Raw genomic sequence first — 21934 nt, 5'->3', positions numbered from 1 at the left:
ATTGTGCCAAACAATAACAATTCTTCTGTCAATAACGTGGCAAGACTATCCACTAAATAACTTTAGTTCACTCTCTGTCAAACACTGAGTCAAGATGACCCATCATATATTAGAGAGCAATCTCTCTCTAATAAATATTGTGAAATATGCTCATTGCGTCAAAGAATAATGATCTTTCACTAAAGGCTAGTTTATAATAATATCATGCATATACTGGATTAAGCCCATAAATCATGTTGAGGTTTCACCTTCAACTCAAGTTTGAAATTAAATTAGTCACTCATTTTTGAACTAAATGTAAATTAGTAATATGTATAAGTACAAGATAAAGTGAGATTTACATAAAATAGAGGTGAAAATAAGATTCAGCACACCCGAATTTAAGGGGTAGCCCTTTTATTTATACATACAATTGGTAAATTATGGCCATTGAATGAAAACAACTTAGATGCACAGGATTGTGAAACATGGCTTGCTCTGATTGAATGGAGCACGTGTATAAGGTTGTAATAAGTGTATATGCATGCATGATATACGGTTTTTAGTCCATTATTATACTACCACATCATTGGTCAATGCAAAGTCAATGGACACGTTTTAGTGTGTATAGGTCTACAGTAAGCTCATAGGACAGTCGCATAAGGTGCTATCATATCATGAATCAACACAAAAGTGGCTGGGCTCTATCAAATTAACAAACATCCTATTACACAAGATTCAGGCATTTGTAAATCTTGTTTTATGCAATCGGAGTCCATTTTAACCCTGGTTTATGTCGTTCCTTAGGTTTTCAAGGCTTTTAAGTCCATTCATGATGTCGTTGGCAAAGATTATGATTTTACCCTTTGTACCCATCCTAGGGTTTTTAACCATTCTAAGCTCATAAATGTCATCTATTCTGCTATTTGATTTCTCGTTAATTTAGAAATAACTAGAAATGCATAAAATACTCAAATTATGATAAAATTCATATAATCAAAGTTCAACATACTTAAATACATAAAAGTATAGATGTTAATGAGATTTGGAGTCTAAAATGACAATTTTACCTATTATGAATATACATTTTCTAGCACTCAACATTATCCCATAGATGATGCCAAAACTTATTGATGAACTTTACATCCCTAGTAGAAGTTATAGTCTTTAGAATACCATGTAAATGTACCTCCTCCTAATAAAATGTGCCATCTTTGAAAATCTATCAACCACTAAAGAATCTCTACTAATCTTTTTACGAGGCAACCTAACACAAAATCCATGGACAGATCTAACTTATTTTTTAGAATAGGTAAAGGCATGTATAATTCTATGTTATGCACATATCTCTTGCCTTATTGATTAATCTGATACCTCTACACAATCTTACGCACATCTCTTTTCAATTGCAGTCAATAATATTGCTCCTTTACAAGCCCCTTGGTTTCATCTCGACCAATATGTCTATTGAATCCTCCTCAAAGCAACTCACGGATAATCTGCTCCTTTAAAGAACTTCGAGGCACATATAACTAATTAGTTTTAAATAGATAACCATCTTGAATGAGAAAATCTTATGTATTTTAATGATTAACACACCGATCCCAAATATGCGCAAAGTCTTCATCCTCACTATATAACTCCTTTAAGCATTCAAAACTAGTAACTTCATTGATTAGAGTTACTAGTAAAGTTGCTCACCTAGTGAGTGCATCATTCACTTTGTTTTGCTACTTAGACTTATACTTCACAACGGAAGTGAACTTTTGCATATAGGTCACCCACCTTGCATGCATCTTGCTTAGATTTTGTTGGTTGTTAAAGTACCTTATTGTTTGATGGTCATTGTAAAGCACGAGCTCCATTTGAATCATGTAATGTTTTCATGACTTCAAAACCTAAAGGATTGCGTAAAGCTCTTAGTCATAAGTAGACCACTTCTGTCGTGCTTCATTTAATTTCTCATTTATATACTCAATTTGTAACACCCCAAATCTAACACATGCGGAGCACGTGAAGAAGGAGGTTACTCACAAATCATAATCTTTATTCATAAGTTTCAAACTGAAATACCTCCAATTCTTATTCAAATAAATCCACAAATTCAAACGTCTAATACTAATTAATCTCTCTCGAGGACATAAAAATAATAACAAAAGTATCAAACTCCAAATTACACGTTCATAATAGAAATAACTAAATAGAAACACGAGTCTATTCCTCCTCTTATTCGAATAGCAACGGAAACAGAAAATTACTAACTCCAAAGCTAAGCGCCCCTCTCAAAGAAACTTAATCTGCAAAAAGTAATGACGAGGGGTGAGCCGTCAACTCGGCAAGTAAAGCCATTTCTAACATACTAGGCCTATCGATACAAAAAAATATTGCAAGCCTTCTTTTGTTTAAAACATATATCATAATCCATAAATTTCATAAAACGATATATCACGATAACATAACATAAATTCTTAATAATTCAGAATATTCAAAAGCATATTTACTTACGAAGCAAATCATATAATACGTATACAGAAAACAAATGGTTAGCTCTTGTCACATAGTGTCACCTATAGTCCCGGTGACCCGGCCAGAAACAGAATCAGAATATCGTGTGCACACTCAAACAGAAACCTAGTACTGGTCCAAACAGATATATCGTATATTACGATCAGAATTAGAATTAGAATCAGAATAACTATGGACAATGAGCCAAAACATTAAGAATCTCATACAATCATCAATAATTGAAATCAAACATAGGTACAAAACATTCGTATCAGTTTCATAAAAGTTCATATCAATAATTTAGGCTTGCATAACATTTTAAAGATAACATCATAAAAGGTTGTCATGTCATAAAATCATTTACATATTAAAAAGCATTTATAAAATACTTTGTTAAAAAGGATTTAGGTTTGAAAACATTTACATAAAACTAATTTTGTTATCAAAATCAATTAATCCTTTAAGTAGTATCAAAACATTTATACTTATAATAATAATATCAAAATACTAATACATATCTAGTACATTAGGAATGAAGTTACTTACCTCGACAAATGAATGAATAAACACACCTCTAAGCTTCTAAGAGCCTCAATCACCTTCAATACCTTAAACAAATACAAGATATGACCATTAATAACTTATTCTAAGAATCTGATTTTCTAATTCATACCCGTACAGGTCTGATTCTCAGAATTTTAACTCTTAATCTAAGACTCAGAATGATATAATATCCTATGGAACTATTCTGGACATCCATGAGTACCCCATGCAAAATTTAGAAGAGGATCCGATATCAAAAACATTTTAAAAACTATTTACTTCTCAGCAAATTCGAAACTGTTTTCACATAATCTAAACTAAACAGAACGGGTTCCATGATTTTTATAAAATAAAATACTAATAAGAAAATTATGAAATTAAAACTGGGAATCCTAGACACATATATTAACATACATATAAACTTTCATAATTTTCCGAGTTCATTTGGTGGTACAAATAGTCTTGTGAATCCGATCACAATGCTGGAATCACTACTAGAAAAATGGTCTTTACTGATACTTATCTTGTGACACTTAATTAAAAAGTATCAGTAATTACATGTGTTTGGGGCATTTTCCGTGTTTAACAGATAAGTATCACAAATTTTCAATACTATAGTGTCTGTAAATTAAGTATCACAAATATGTGACATTAAGGTATCAGTAATTAAAAAAATAAAATTTTAATTATGTATCCACTGGGAGTCGAACCGCAGACTTCTATACTTTAACTTTTTAATTTTAAACGTTAAGCCGCCAAACCACAAGTTGCATTTTTACTTAATAAACAATAATTATTAAAAATTAAATTAAATTATCTAGAAAGTAGAAACTATGTCGTTTTAATGAGGTGTACATGGAAACCTAAAATCTAAAAATTTTGACGAGCAAAAAATCTATCCCCACCGCCACTTTCTTCTTTGAACCGAAGCTTTCTTCTCTCTCTCTCCCCCCTCTCTCTCTCTACCTCTCTCTCTAACAACGTTCTACCTTACAAGTCGTTGTTGTAAACCTTCAAAATAAGCCGTCATCCTTGAGCTAAAATACCCTTGGAAAAAAGCCTAGAAAGTGTTGTGAAGAACTTGGCCAAAGTTAGGGTTCGAAAGTCAGATTCAAAAAATTAGGGCTTTTTTTTTAGGGGTATTTTATTGTTTTTAATGTTGAGTTCAGAGAGGCCATCGACATTGTGGGGGTTTAAGACAAGGGGATTGGGCCCTGCAGAGCCAAGAAGGCAAGTTAGAGGCGATTCCTTGATGAGAATGCTGATGCTTCTGAAATGGATTTTCTTGGAGGAGACCTTGCTGTTTCAGCCTTTGCAGATATTTCTTTTGATCTTCCATTGAGGTGGTTTAGAGAAAAAGGAATTCATGGACATCTTTTTGCATGTGCTGGGAACGTTGCCAAGTTAATAGAGAATGAATACGGAATTTCTCTTTGCCAAAGTTTTTGGAGTCAACTCGAAGTTCTGCTAGAGCTGGGATTGTTTTTCCCACAAACCTATTCCGCCTGGAGGTGAGTTATCTATTCTGTTGAGTTTATGGAATTTAAGCAACATATGATGCTTTGATCTGGGTGGTTGTATGATTGAGGAAAGATATATGATGCATTATCAATCAAGGATCTGAAGGTATCTTGGCCTTAGTAAATGGTCATTTAGAGTTCTTCAGGACCAGTTTTTTCTTTGAAAAATAATGATGATTGAACACTGTCTTAAAATGATTAAAAGTTAATTCATTTCGGAATAAAAGGAGGTCCTATACTTCCATAATCAAGAACTGTTAAGGGAAATATTTGATTTTTACTTTGTGGATCATTATCCATAAGTAATATTTGCAAACATGTAACTCTATAATTGGGAAAGTTGATTTTTGGGTATTTGTCAAACATTTAAATATGTGGGGGACCATCCCATTGAACTAGTAGATATTTATATGGATGTCCATTGAGCTTTTGTTTAACTTCAAATGACTACTTCTTGAGTCATTACTTTTATATATGTAAATCCTAGTTTAAAGTGCCTGCAGAGAGGTGATTGTTTCTATTTCCATGCTTAAGTTCATCATGAAGTTTCCTTTGATAAACTTGCAGTAGAAAACATGGAGGGGAATGAGTAGGGAAAGAGCATTACATTGTTGGTCAGATTTAGGAAATGCTTGATGGAGTGCCCTTCTTATTCCTCTTCATTTTTTTGGACTTGGCTTGTAAATTGTATTATCACCTTGCCAAATAGAAGTCAATTTTTAGTCCTTGTTTTTCTTCCTTTAATCTAAGATTGAATAACTTTTTGCATGAATACCGCCATATTTAGAAAATTTGTAATTATTATTCATTGATTGGTAAGCTAAATCTCACCTCTCTGTTTGGTTGAAATAAAAAAAAAATTATTCAAAATCAACTAGCAAACTTTTAATTTTTTTTCGTTTCTGCAAAATGTGCAGCTTCCATGATATTTTTTTCTCTGTATTACATTTGCCATACACACTGTCTTCTGAATCTTATTCGGTACTGATGTTACTGATAGGCAGGTGAACTTATGAAACTTGACTACCAAAGAAAGGTTGCTATGCTTAACAAGCAAAAGAAACGAGGTACTAACTCTGAAGCACTGGAGAAAATAAAAGCAGCAGTCAGTCATCTGCATACAAGATATATTGTCGATATGCAATCCATGGATTCAACAGTTCTCGAAATAAATCGTTTACGAGATGAGCAGCTATATCCAAAACTTGTTCAGCTTGTTGATGGGTATGTTTCGTTCTGAGAAAAACTTCTGAAGTTAAATGTTCTTGTATCTTATTCCATTTGGTTATTTGGAATTGAATTATTATGTGTCAAAAATGAACTGAACAGTAGGACATAACAAGAATTACTGGGACTTGTTTAGATGGTTTGACTGCTTAAGCTGATGCATTAGAAGATGCTGGATGTAAATTTTAATTAAGTTTGGCAATTAACTAGGTACTTAAGTTTATCATGCGAAATTCATTAAAGTTTTCACGAAAATGAACAGAATCGGTTTTGCTTGGGACCTGCACTACTGGGATTTTTTTATTCATTTCTATAGACATACAATATTATCACCATGCCATGCCTAGGAAGAACTTGTGGTAAAATAATGATTTATTCCTCTTGGAATAGTTCCTGCGGTGGGTAAATTGAACGAAAATAAATTTCTAGTCTCATAGGACTATTTCTCTTTTGCACTTCCTTGACATTAACCGGTTGTTAGTAGTTTCAGACAAAACTTCTTTGCTCAGTTTGACTAGAAGAAAGATAGGCGAAGAATATACAAATTGCTTATTTAGGTTGAATAGGTTTTTTTTTTTTTTTTAGCTTGCGTTCACTGCATTTTGGAAACAATCTTTGGTGGGTTTATTTGGAGTTCTTGATGGCACATTTATTATTGAACTCATAAACTATCCAGCTCTAGTTGCACACTTTTCCTTCTTTATCATACTCTTTATAATTCTAAGGGTGCTCTTATTGGTGTTAGAAGAATGCTTTATTGGCTCTCCATGAGTCGAATGATTTTGGAAGTAAAAAATGTTGAATGTGATCTAAATGCAAAACATAATGATACCACCCCTGCTGCATGTCTTAAGCAGGCAACAAATTTTATGCAATTGGCATTCTCACATTTTATTAAGTTCATCTTTTTTTCATCTTAGCTTCATGCTATTGGCATTCTCTCGAATGCTTCTCTCATCTTATGTTGATTTCATTCTTTCCTTGTATTACTTTTTGAGTCACTTTTCCTCTCCATCTCAATATTTTCATTTTGGTTACTCATCCTATAACTTCATGTGTTGATTTGCAAGCTGGTCTTGTTTTACCATTGAATTTCTGCATAACTGCGCTACCGCATTTGTACGACCACATTCTCCTTTATAAACCATTTATTTTTATCTCATTGTATGAAAACCACTGCTGGTATTGACAAACTGTTTATCTTCAAAAACAATTTCTCCTAAAGAGATTTTGCACAAAACCTGAAGTCCCGTTTATGGCATGCAGGATGGCATTAATGTGGGGGACCATCCCATTTCTGAGGTCTGTACCAGTTTGGATCTGTACCAGTTTGGAGAACTAGTAATTTCTCGTAAGTAATATTATCCATTATTTCATGAGCTAATGTTCAAAGCGATTTTTGGGTTATGATGTCAATCAAGTTAAAGCAACATTACTTGTGAGTGGAAATATATAATGATTATATTTTTATTCTACTTTTTTTTTATCTTCTTAAAGTTTATAATTAGGCAAAATTAATGAATACTTAATTACAATTTAGGGTGATATTCTTTAAATGGTTCACATGAATAGATTTAAGTAGTATAATAAATCTCTTACTCACTTTATAAAGGCTTAACTAAGTTTACAAATATTATTTCTTTTAGTAGTAATAATTTTGGATCGAACTCTCAAATTATTGAAATATTTTATGTCCAAGCTTTATTATGCCTAATATAAATATGGAGATTCATAGTTATTTTATGCCCAGTTTAAGGAAACTGCAGTTTGAGAACTTATTTTTTGCCTTGTTAAATAAGCTTTTAGAATGAATAAATTGAGGAAATGAGTGGTGATTTATTTATAATAGAGCATTTGTGATAACTTTTAACTATGCACAAAAATCATTTGGTATATGTAGATAGAGTAACATGCTTGTGCTGAAAGTAGATATTACATTGAAAACTTCTTGTCTGCTATAGTTTGCTATATATATAACCTTTACCAAAAGAGAATAATTGAGTTTATTTATAAATAGCTTATGAGTATTTTTTTCTTTCGAACAAAATAATTTTATTTCTGTTAATTGTTGTTTCTCTAATGGCTCGATATTGGCAGCTAATTTTTTTTTTCTTTTCCATGTATTCATATGCAGATTTGATCAATGTGTTTGAAGTGTTTATTCTTCAACTTCACTTATATCCTAACCTATACAGTCTATTGAATGGAGAAGCTGCTGGTGGATAACGCAATTATACTACTCATATTCAAAGAGTGAAAGGCAGTCATCCTTGTCAATTTAGCTTATAGATTTATTAAATTTAGCCACAAGTAGTAGGCATTTGATTGGATAGTAGAAATTTTTATGTATTGAATTTGGATTATTTAGTTATGAGAGTAGGATATCTCATATTTTTGTTATTGAAGTTTTGGAATTTGTAATATATACTAATAATATTTAAATGTGAAATGAAAGATTTTATGATATAAATCAATTTCTTTTTGTTATTTTGTGGTGCCTTTTAATTTTCCGAATAAATCAATAAGCAATGATCCAATTCAATTTTTTATTTTTTTAAAATAAATTAACTAGTGATACCTTGGTAACAGTAATCATAGACACTAATAAAATATCAATAACTACTAATACTATGGTGTCATAATATCGGTGATACTGTAGTAATAGTAATCACTGACACCACTTACAAGTGTCACTATTTTTCTGACTCCCAGATTACTGACACAATTAACAAGTGTCAGTGAAAGTAATTTCTGACACTATTCTAAAGTCAGTAAAGACCATTTTTCTAGTAGTAAATCGTAGTTTTCCAGTGCAGTGGTTTCTATTTCCAAAATACGTATAAAATTGAAAACGAAGTCGAATTTAATGAAATAAAATTTAATCAAGAAGCCCTACATGTCTAGTTTCCAGAAATATAAATTTTATAAGAAAATTCGTTCAGAAAATATAGGTTTAAAGTCGAGATACTCATGCTGTCCAGAATTATCCTGTGCTTAATACGTCAAGAATTGATTAACTAAACTCATAATAAATCAAAACCCTAAACAACGCCTAAATACATTCTAAATCTTGCATTATGATCTACAACCATCTAGAATCGTGCCAATATAAACCCTAACTAGATAGAGTGATTAGAAATCTGTTGAGAACAGGGAGAATAACTTACCTGTCGCTTTGATTCTCTCCTAAACAAAGGTTTGAATCCTAAGATTTGGGTAGGAGCGTAAAGAGCAGCAGAGAAGAAGAATAAACGTTGTGAACTTAGGGTTATGGAAGGGGAAAAAGAATGCATTTATAGGGGATCTTAAGAAACCCTATTTAATAAGGAAAAATAACCCTTTTCCAAAATTATCTCATAAATAATCTCTATTTAATTAGTACCCCTTTCTTAATAAGGGTTATAGGCCACCCATAATTCTCAATGAAAGCCCAATTTCCATAATTTAATATGTATGGGAATTTGTGATGTTACACAATTGGTCATCCCTCTTAAGAAAGAAAGACCATAATACCCTAAACAGAAGTACCGTACTCAACCTCAAACAACTTTTTAAATTTTGGTAGGGCTAACACAAGAGTAGTAGACAACTTCTCATTTTCTCCCCACTTGAGCTTTTTTTTCTTCAAGCACTCTATAATAGGTACAGTTATAGTGCTAAAATCATGAATAAATCTCCTATAAAATGTCATCACCTATGAAAGTTCCTAACTTCACCCACTATCTTGGGCATAGTCCACTCTCTAAGGGCATCTTCGACTCAATAGCTCGAATCATATCCATGCAAACTATAAAACCAAAAAACTCCATATTACTTTGCAGAAAGCTACACTTCTTCAAATTAATAAAAAGTTTATTTCTCCACAGCACCTCCATAACTATTCTCAAATGCTTTAGGTGTGTCAAACTGATAGAGCGGGCATAATGGAAGTGAAATTGATAGGATAGGAAAACATTAGATATTAGTCTAGTACCGGACCAAGCCAATGTAATTCAATTACGCTCTAATCGAAGCGTGATTAGATCTTATTCTAATCCAAATGATCAATGAGATTTTTAATAACGTGTGCAGTGAGATTAGATGATATTCTAATATAAACAACTCTACATGAGAGATTTTGCTAGATAATCAAAAAAAATTAAAAGAGCATTTTAATTAAATTATTAAAATGGAAATTGTGAAAACAATAACAAGACCACTCTATTTATAATTGAGGAAACCTACTTCCCTAAGTTAACTTAAAAAGGGAAAAATAAAATTACAATTATACTAGAAACAAAAGACTAAGATACATAACATAATTAACTCTAATTAAAATAAAAATCCTAAAATAATAAAAATTCTAGGACCCTAAATAACATCCTACATCAGTCTGGCCCTCTTAAAAGAAAACTCGTTCCTTGAGCTTACTTAGAGGATAGAACTTGAAATAGAGCATCAATTCATCTTAGAGCTTGAACTTATAGCCTTGCTCATCAATGTTACTCAAAACTCAAAATTCTCCATGCTTTATCTTCTTCTTGATCTTGCTTGTCACCTGACAAAAAAGTGAAGTTTTGTATGAACAAATCAATCCTAAGCCTCTCAAGTCTTTTGCCAAATCTTGTCCAATAATTTCGCCAATGACCTTTATCTTTGCAGCCAAATCTTCTTTAAGAATAACTTTCTTGTCTTCAACATAGACAGACATAATCATGTCGATCATTGCCAGGGTCTCTTTAACTAGATTTTACAGTAAAAATTCGATCGCGCTATTCAACTCAATGTGAAAACCTCTTCTTTAAAAATATGAGACAAATCAATAATCTCATTATCTTCTACTTTTAATGGTGTAAAAAGGGATGGTTTAACATTATCACAACGAACAAAATGGACTTCCATCAATTGTCTCATTTCAAATCATTCTTTGATTTCTTCTTGTCCTTGTCGAATCTTTGATTCTAGTAGTTGATCCCACTGATCTAAAGCATCATCTATCAACTTGGATGATGCATAAGAAAAGGCAACTGTTAATGAGATAGTTTTAAAAAAATCATCCATCATCCATATTTAGTTAAAAATATCATTAGGATTACTATTAAAATCCAGATATCTTCAAACTCAAGAAGACAATATGAACCTCGATACTCTATCTATATCATTTTTTTCGCATGTTAAAAATACGACCATTGGCAAGACTGTAAATAAGCTTAACTCTTAGGTTTGGTGGGGCCAGTGACTGGTGGCCGTGGATTAGCTGGATTCACAACGGTAAAAGTAGATAAAAAATGTGAATCTTGTGGGTTTTAAGGGTCTATATGGTGGTTTATCGCAACTTATCGAACCCAGTATGGCTAAGATTGGATGTGCAGCTTGAGGGAAATTTGATGATGGGTGTGATTGAAGGTGAGGAAGTATTGGTGGTGGCACTAGTGGTGGAGCCTTACGTTTTGGGTGATTTGTGGTTATTCAGGCAGTGGTTAAATGCAGACTGGCTGGCATTTGGCTGGTGGTTGTTGGCGAGTTTGGTACAAGTGTTTTCTGATGGCGAACAGCTGGTGAAGAGGTGGCTATGGTGACAAGCAATGGCGTCTAGGGTTTGATAATTTGAGATTTTTTTCTACTTTTTTTTTTTAAAAAAAGGATTTGGTGGGGACAAATATGGGTAGCTAGGAAAGCTGTCAGAACAGAACGCTCTAATACTAACCAAAGATGCAGAAATATTTCAAGTTAATTGATAGAAGAAACAAAGGTTTCTAAATAATGAAGTTTATTAAATAAATCTGAATTAACAAAAACTAGGGTTTTGGGTCCCTTTATATAATAACTTTGAATATCGTGAATTTACTAAAATAGGCAAATTTGAAATATTATTTTATAATAAAATTTTCATAACTGAATAAGAAATCTAAAACAAACGGCTTACCCCATGGTCAAGCCGAGAATTCCACTTCTTTCCTTGACATTTTTCAATTTTAAAATTTTTTCTATTTTCCTGTTCCTTTATGGATTTCTATCTTTTTTTTTTTTTGTAGATGTCAGATTGGGTGTTGTTATGAGCTTCGGAAGGTACCTTGCTCGTCCCACGCAGCCAACTTACATCATTAACATAAAAAATATTTGAATGACAAAAAAATTATAATTTAAATGAATACTTGAGAAAGCTATAAAATTATAATCTCCCAACTGTTTTAGTTAAATACCAATATATTAGTTGGATGTTTCAAGTTGGTGTCACATGTCCCTTTATTAAACTTTCTCATTTATTGGTGTATTTGTTGCAACTTAGAATTCACCAGTTTTGTGTTTAATGTTACTATTGGATTCATTCAATCCAATATTGATTCTAATTTAATTCATTTCTCATTGGATGAGTTCCAAAATTTGGTTATACATTCTCCCTTTTGAGTTAATGTGTTTCCACTAATTATTTTCACTACTTTTATGTATTCTAGTTAACTTGATAAGATTTCAAAGTTTTTGGTTAAATTCCAGGTTAAATTCCAATTTTAATTTTTATAATTTTATTTTAGTAAGGTTAATCTCTAATTTTGCTTAAACTTTCTCTATTATAGGTTCACACGTTACACACTGGTTTTATGTTTAATGTTCATACTAAATTTATTAATATCAATATTTTGGGTTAAATTTCAACTATAGTTCATTTCTTATTGAATGAGTTCCTAATTTTAGTTAAACTTTCTATCTTGTGACTTCATGTATTTCAACAAATAATCTCACTATTTTTTTATTAGATGTTCCCATTAATTAGGTAAGATACCAATAATTTAGGGTAGATATCAATTACTATCGTACTACGAACTGCCACATTGATAACAAAAAAGAATTAACAAATCCTCAAAATCTTAACTAGCCCATAAAAAGAGAGCAGTAGAATCAACAAAAACTTCTAGTTAGCGAAGAAAAGCTCCATGATTTACAATCTCGAAAAGATCATTAGATGAAGGGTCAATGGAGGTATTTCTAAGAAATTCATCCCCTGCAAGATAATTATTGATATATGCAACATAAGCAGCATTTCTGAACTCACTAATGGTGTGGATCAATGTCGTGGTAGCATCCTTAAGGAATACAGGCAAAAGCTTTGCATGGCTTCCTGTACTTGTATTTGCATGCTCTAGTAGCTTCAAATAAACGTATACTATGATTTCAAAAACAAATTTCAACTTTAACAATACAGATAACAAAAAAACTTCTCCTTAGTAAACAATCAAAAAGTTAATTTTTCTTTTAAGAGAAAAAACCGCATTAAACACAAACAATAATTTTATAAATAATGTTTACAACATCCAATCAGAAACATTTTTTTAATCAAAAGAAGAACTAAATTCTGGAATTCTTTGCAATGTTTTATATAATATGTTGCTCCCTATGGCGATAACAAATGTTGTGAAAAGATGACTTTGCTGTCATTGAATCTGAAGATCAACCAACAATATGATAATGATAATTTCATTCACAGAAGCAAAAAAATAAAATTCAAAATTTGATTATATGCCTAGGTGAAAGAACATAAATCAACCTCCAAAAACATCCCGAGCTTCTTTTTTTTTTTTTTTTTCTTTTTTAAGCTGTTGATGGCTGAGAAAGCGTTATGAAATTGTACATTGTCCACTTACAAGGATTTGTGCGCACAGATTGTGTGGAACGGTGAAACGAGGACGGCGGAGACTGCTCGCATGGTAGCCAATGAGGGTTTGACGCGACTGAGCGTCTATGGTAGTTAATGTCCCAATGGGAGTATTTTTATTTTGAGTAAAAATATGATTAATGAGATTTTCTTTTATGCAGTAATTTGGGCACCTAAATGAAACATTTTACATTTTGTATTACTATCCTTCTATTTGTATTACTAGTTAGGGACGGTAAAATTAACCACGAATCCGTTTATCTATCCAAACTCACTTGCAAAAACCCACGTATAAAGGTAATTTTAAAGGCTTTAGTATTTTAAAATTAAATTAATTGCGGTTGTGGATATGTTTAATATTGAGAAAAAGATCCAATGGACATCCGTACTCTTTTTTAAAAAATTATTTATGTTTTTAATTTTCATATATATATATATATACATATATAAAGTAGAAACTTTATAATTTTAAGTTTAATATCATTGATATTTTATTTTGATTTTATTATTGTTTTCTTTTGCTTTAATGAATTAAACTTAATAATTACTTACTGAAGTTGTGTTTTTACTTGTTTAATTAATTATTAATGGCAATTGTCCAAAATTTATTTGTTAATATTGTTGACATTACTTATATATTGATTAAAAGATGAAGTAAGGTATTGATCTTAGTGATGGTGATTTGCGTAGAATTTTTTTTTTTGTGATAAATTTTGCGTATTTATTTTAATGTTGAAAATTTAATTTCTTATTTATACTGATAAAATCTAGAATTGAGTAATTTATGCCAATATTTTAGGCTGCTGGTATGAATTTACCGTTTGAAACAAAGAATTTAAATTTTTATGTATTATTGAAAATATTTTTAATATTTGTAATTTTCAATGTGGAAACTTACGGAAAACGCATTTGCAGGTTACGAGTGAGTTTGGTAATTATTAAAATCCACAACAGATTGCGTGTGGTTTAGCAATTTAAATTTTTTATAGGTATGGATTTAGTTACGACAAACTCTTAGTGGATGGTACCTATTGCCATCCTTAATTACTATCATCATATTAATACAAATTAATTTAAATTCTTATTCTAACTAACGTTACACTTATTTTTACTTTTAATGTTTGAGTGACAGTTGATTTTATTATTTATCATATACTAGGTTTAGAATAATTTTGTAACGGCATGAACGAATTATGTGACCAACTTAAAAAATAATTTTTTCATTTAATTGTGATGTAACATTAAAATAAATTTATTTAACAATTTACTTATAATTGGATACATAATTTATAACTTAATTAATATTGCCCTTCTTTTTCTAATTGTAACAGTGATAGTTTATTTTAGTATCAATTGATAGTGTAATAAATTTGTAACAATTGATTGCAAATCAAATTTTCATCAACTAGTACACGGATTACATATTACATGTGCAGTATCACTCAAATTAATTTAGTTAGTTTCAAATTTTACAATCATGCTTAAATCATGAGTAATGATACAGTTACAAACTCTTGTACAAACTTATTTTGTACAAACTGACGTGGCATTAATTCATTGGTTGAATGAAAATATAAAATAATAAAAACAAATCATATGGGCCAAGTGATATTTAATTCACTAATCTTATCATGCCACATCAGTTTGTACAAAATAAGTTTGTACAAGAGTTTATGGCTATATCATTACTCTTAAATCATATAATCATAAATGCAATTAAATATAAGTTATTTAATTCTAGTTGTTGCCCTAAAGTTACAATTGTCTAATTGCTTTGTTTCCCGGGTACAATTTAACATCAACCACAACTCATTATATTATTGAGATTTTCATTTTTTTAAAAATGTTCATTATTGGCTTAACCAGTGGTTTTCAGGTAGGTTAAAAAGTCAATTTAGACTATAGACATATTCTATAAACACATTAAATTAAATAATATAAAAAAATTATTATAAATATATTATTATAAAAGACAATTTCATATAGTATAGACAATATCCACATTCAGTTAAAAAAAATATAATATCATAAAAAGTATCGTAAGTTGAGTTTAGTTTAACCATAGTTATAATAATTAATAATGATAGCTATTAGCAACATCAATAATAAATTTGAGTGTTATACTATCATTAATTATACTACTACTAATAACACAATACCAAATATTTACATGCAATAATTTAGGAAAATTCTATAATGCCGTGAAAATTATGGCGTCAATACCGTGATAGACATAAATATTGTAAATTACCCATATAATTAGTAAATGTAAAGTAAAACCAGTAAATTCAGATAAGATTATTAATTATTTAAAAAATTAACATTGTTTCTATAGAATTTTAGTGAAAAATATTTTATTTATTTACAAAAAATTTTTTTTTTAATTAAACAAAAAAATTACTCATTAGTTAAACAAAAAAAAAAGAGGAATAAGTTTTATTGAATTGGTTACCATAAATTCTATATTTATTCTAGGACATTTGTATACTTTTTTCCCCATTTTTTATAATGATATTTATTTATTACACATGTTAATTAAGTGCAATTATATATCTTGATGTGGATCAAGTAAAAACAAAATAAAAAAATATTCTTATATTACTAGACACATATATGATATATCAATAAAATTATATCTAATTTTGAGTGTTATGCATATTTTATATAGTTTTAAACTTTTTACTTCTATTTAGTGACCATTTAAAGTTGTTATTGAGGAAGTGCAGAAAGATGCAAATAATCTCATCTTACAACAACTATGAAAGATATTAAAATAATATTTTTTCCAGAATCCGATTTTGAGCATAAATTTCATCCTTAATAAAAACATCACATGTATTACATAAATGCAAAACTAACATTATTCAATTTAAATATAAAAAATCAATAAATATATGAGGTAATAAACATTATAACGAGTTTTAATTTTACAATTGTGAATTTTGTTTTTTACAGTAACTATTAATTTACTTATTTTATCTTTTATTCATAAAATTTACGCATAATCTACAAACTTTTATGTTTTATTTTGCATTTAATATTGATTTACTTGTTTTATATTGTATTTATAAGTTTTTATTTTATTTACCAGTAATACATTAATTTACCAGTTTTATAGTAATTTACTAATTTTATCTTCCTTTTACAAGTCTTATGTTTCATTTCTAAAATTTATATTTTATTTTACAGTTAATGTTGATTTACAATTTTTAAACATAATCTACAACTATGATATTAGATTAAATAAGAACTTACATTCATTTTTTTATTATAATAAATTTTTGTTTTAGGCATAAATTTTTATTATAATAAGTTTTCTGTCATAATAAATTTTTGCTTCAGGTATAAATTTTTATTATATTTATGTTTTATAATGATATTTTTTATAATAAATTTTAGGCATAAATATCATTGTTGTAATTTTTTTTTCCAGAATCCGATTTTGAGCATAAATTTCATCCTTAATAAAAACTTCACATGTATTACATAAATGCAAAACTAACATTATTCAATTTAAATATAAAAAATCAATAAACATATAAGGTAATAAACATTATAACTAGTTTTAATTTTACAATTGTAAATTGTTTTTTACAATAACTATTAATTTACTAATTTTATCTTTTATTCATAAGTTTTAGGCATAATCTACAAACTTTTATGTTTTATTTTGCATTTAATATTGATTTACTTGTTTTATGTTATATTTATAAGTTTTTATTTTATTTACCAGTAATACATTAATCTACCAGTTTTATAGTAATTCACTTATTTTATCTTCCTTTTACAAGTCTTATGTTTCATTTCTAAAATTTATATTTTATTTTACAGTTAATATTGATTTACAAGTTTTAGGCATGATATACGGCTATGATATTTGATAAAATAAGAACTTCCATTCATTTGTTTTAATATTAAAATAAAAACTTGCAAATATAACATAAAACTTGTGTAAGAGACTATTTGTGAGTACTATCCATCTATCAAATTTATGACGCATTACATGTATCTTAAATGCAGTATAGTTTGTATTATTAATATCAGTCACTAGAACTAATACTATTGAAAACAGTGATATTTGATGAGTTATTATGATATTTATTACTATTAATAATTATAATTATTTGAAAACTATCCACAAGGATCGAAAAATCAAAAAACCATATTTGATTTATGATCTATATGATCTACTAATTTAAATATTATTGTCATAAATATAGACGTTACATACTTTAAAGTAACATTTTCATGAGTAAAAATATGTAAATTTTCATGTTGAGGGGAACTTTGGTATTTTTCCTAATTTAAATAAATATTTTTGATATTTAGTTAAACTGAGTGTAGCTATGTGACAGTTACTCTTGATATTTTCCATTTCCCCCCATCCCATTGTTTTGTTGGGTGGCCGGTCTAATGCAGCGGCTGCATTATAAGCGGACCTCTCTTTCAAACATCAACTAGAAGAGCCAACTAAATAATAAATACCAACTCAGTAAGAGGAAAGGGTTACTAAGTTACATCATATCTAACTTACAATAAATCTAAAAATAAGTGTCCATGATCTCCCATTTATTTCATATGTTATAATTTATAGGTGTTGAGCAACAACTTTTGAGTTCTCGTAACCTAGCAACTGCTGGAAACTTGACCTCCCTTAAAGCTTCCTTGAATGTTCATCACATATACACCGCATTAAATGAGTTTATAGTATAAAATAGAATGTATAATCTTCTCTGAGTCTGAATTAAATTTAATAAAGAACCATATTTAGTGTTGCACGGAATGTATTTTATAATTAAACTAGAAAATAGAACCGCGCTTCACGCGGCTTTAAAAAAAGAATTTAGTATTATCTTTTTTTCTTACTTTACACTTGATGAAATTGATAAAAAAATATGAATTAATTTTTTTTTAAGATGAGGACGCCTTATAAAAAACAAAAAAAAAACTATTAGCCAGCAATACAAATAAAGAAGCAACGCAAGATAAAGAATAAAATGAGAAAATATATTATAGAGTGATTTTATTCATTCTAATTGCGTGTGTACAAAACAAAAAGATGAGCTCCCCTTTTATAGTTACATAATCACTCCATGAAATTAATGAAAAAAATATGGATCATAATTCCTTGTGAGATAGAGGGAGTTATAGGAAAGCTAAAGGTTGCTAATGAGAGATAGTGGGGAGACTAAGAGATATATGTTATGAACATCTACATTTATTTTAATAAATTCATAACACTCCCTCTTGAATGTTCATTACAAAGAATATGCCTTATTAAAATCTTTACATAATTGTTATTGTGTAATAACAATCAAATTAATTATGAGAAGATGAAAATCCAAATCTAAAAGAAAATTTCTCTATTTATTAGATAATAGAGAATATATAAAGATGAGAAATGGTGATGCCACATCGCCTCTTCAAGCCCCAACTTTATATATATATATATATATATATAAATTCATAACACCCCCCCTTGGATGTTCATTACAAAGAATATACCTCATTAAAACATTTACATAATTGTTATTGTGTAATAATAATCAAATTAATTGTGAGAAGATGAAAAGCTAAATGTAAAAGAAAATTTCTCTATTTATTAGATAATAGAGAATATACAAAGATGAGAAATGGTGATACCACATCACCTCCTCAAGTCTCACCTTTATATATATATATATATATATATATATATATATAGATATTAATTAGTTACAGAAAATATAATATTTAATAATATACCTATGGGCCCATTAATTTTTGAACTAAAATTTACCATTCAATTTGATCTACTAATCTGGTTGGTATGGAAAGGCCAATGTTTTGTATAAATTACTGTGTCGAAAAAAAGAGGACTTCAAATCCTACCCCATTAAACATTTAGGGCCCTTTTGAAATTATTTTTTGGTTACTTAAAAGTGATTTTGAAAAGGTAAAAATTAATTTTAATATTTAGCAAACTTTTTTACAAATATCTTTTAGTAAAATTACCTCATTCTATAGCAGATTTTGAAAAGTATGGAAGGAGTAAGTTTTTAAAATCTGATTTTGAGAATCGGTTTTATACTTAATACAATTCCATATATATTCTTATATATTATAAAAATCTAAAATTATCCCTATTAATTAGAAAATAAAATCATCAACCTTAAAAGATTATTATTATGACTGATTATATTGAGATAACAAAATAAAAGATAATATTAAAAATCAATAATAAAAATGTCAATTTTAATTATCAATTATTATATATACATGACAAAAAGTATTTTATATTTATGTTTATTAACATGTAAATAAATATTATTTAAAATTATGTCTAATTTAGTCACTTTTCATTCTTACAATATTTTAACACATACAACTGCTTTTAAATTTATAACACTTTAAAAAAAATTACCAAACATTTAACTGATTATCTTCACAATGATTATTTTTAATGCAAAGGTAATAGCAATTATTGTAAAAGCTATAGCATTACTAAAATGGCCCTAAATCAATAAGAATAAGAGCCAATTTTGTAATGTTGTAGTTTTTAAAATAATTATTGTCATCTGTATAGTAAAAATCATCAGCTATGAAAAAAACACAATTTATTATACAAAAGCCCACTTTATTATACAAGAATATGAATAACATAGTAGAATCACAATCAATTACATAATTTGGGAATATTTTTGTATTTGTATTAATACATACCAAAATTATCATGACACTTACTACCATATTTATATGTCATAATTGAAAATAATTTTGGTTATATATACATGATATTATGGTCTTTATTCGAGCTTTTTAGAATCATAATCTGATCCCTAGCACAGAGTCTTAGAAATTCTCTGGTAGTAGGAACCTTGATCGGTACTCTGCCAAAGCCCGCATCGGAAAAATATTTCTAAATGTTGGGTAGTGTAACATGCAATTCCACATAAAAGCACCAGTAATTTCCTGCCATCAATAAGCAAGTAATCAATCTATTTATACTACTTCAGAATGAATTCTTTCATATTAAATAGTCATTTTGTTTTGGAGTAATAGTATTACCTTACATAATTTATATAGCGTAATCCTAATGGTATCAATAATTATTTTAACTGATGATGATTGATTTTATTATCCACTGTTTTCTTTTCCCTAACATGCCAACTTTTGCCTGAATTCTACTTTGATATATATGAGTCCAATATATATATATATATATATATAACATCAGTTTAGATAAATTATATATCATGAATATGTATATCCAAAAGTAACATATGGTATTATTTTAATAATATTGCCTTTATTATTTGGGTTGAGCTTCTAATCCAACCCAACCTATTAAAAATATGGTATTATTTTCCCGTGAAACGTCATATCACTTAGAAAATTATAATCATATAAATACTCATAAAAGTATTTTATGTTTTATTTTGGGAAAGTTTGAATGCACAATCATATAAATTGCCTATCATTATTCCACTGCCAGATTTTCAACATAGGATTAATCAACCTCCACTTCATTACTTTTTCTGTTCCTTTAGGTGATCAGCCATGTCTGATTTGTTAGGAAATTGGTGGGTGAAGCAGACACGCAGCTAAAATGAAATTGTAAGAAAATAAAGAACAAGCACAAAAAATGAAATATTTTCCTTCTGTTTTCGCCCGTGGACGTAGGCTAAAAGCCGAACCACGTAATTTTCGGTGTCCATTTTTTGTGCTTGTTCTTTATTTTCTTACAATTTCATTTTAGTTGCGTGTCTGCTTCACCCATCAATTTCCTAACAGTGGTAGCTATTGGTTGTATTTTTTGGAGTCGGGTACTGTTCACGTAAGGGGTACTATTCATGTATACGGCACTGTTCACGTATACGGTACTATTTACGTATATGGTACTATTTACGTATACGGTACTATTCATGTGAAACGGTGGGAGCGATCCAAGAATTTTGCAGTGCAAAGCAGGGAATAGTGGTGTGAGTAAAACAACTGTGTGGTTTTGTACATGTCTAGGAAAGTTATGTCACAAAGGCGATAAGAGCTTAAGGATTATGGGTTTTAAGTGGGACCATTGTGACCCCTCCAGTCTTTCCTGAGAACTTTCCTGGTGTGCATTCTCACACATACTCACAACTATTCAAGGTGGTACACTAGCTTATGTGCGGTATTTATCAACAAAACGGTGGCAAAGTATGAAATTGGGAAATTTAACGGAAACAATTTTTCATTGTGGAAAATGAAGATGAAAGCTGTATTGAGGAAAAATAATTGCTTGACAGCAATTGGAGAAAGGCCCATGGAGATAACTGATGACAAGTGGAACGAGATAGATAGCAACGCCATTTCTGATCTACAATTGGCACTTGCAGATAGAGTATTATCCAGTGTGGTAGACAAAAATTCAACGAAGGAAATATGAGATACTCTCACAAAATTGTACGAGGCCAAGTCACTACACAACAAAATCTTCTTGAAGAGGAAACTCTATACTCTTCGAATGGCAGAATCTACAATGGTGACCGACCACATCAACACCTGGAAGACT

At 29.4% G+C, this 21934-nt stretch overlaps 1 protein-coding gene across 2 annotated transcripts in view; it reads right to left on the bottom strand.

The window, feature by feature from the left end:
- The window catches only part of LOC102610644 (beta-amyrin synthase-like), a 98217-nt gene that overhangs the window by 60392 nt on the left and 15891 nt on the right, over positions 1 to 21934 (bottom strand). Inside the window, exon 17 of one of the 2 annotated variants that reach the window (XM_052444738.1) lies at positions 20261 to 20355. The exons of the other annotated variant lie outside the window; for it this stretch is intronic. Within the exon in view, the coding sequence (XP_052300698.1) occupies positions 20261 to 20355 (95 nt within the window). The remainder of the gene's footprint in view (positions 1 to 20260; positions 20356 to 21934) is intronic. 2 annotated transcript variants of the gene reach the window in all.

Source organism: Citrus sinensis, chromosome 7, assembly GCF_022201045.2.
Source record: "Citrus sinensis cultivar Valencia sweet orange chromosome 7, DVS_A1.0, whole genome shotgun sequence".
In the NCBI taxonomy this organism is placed as follows: domain Eukaryota; kingdom Viridiplantae; phylum Streptophyta; class Magnoliopsida; order Sapindales; family Rutaceae; genus Citrus; species Citrus sinensis.
This window is presented reverse-complemented; position numbering and strand designations above follow the sequence as displayed.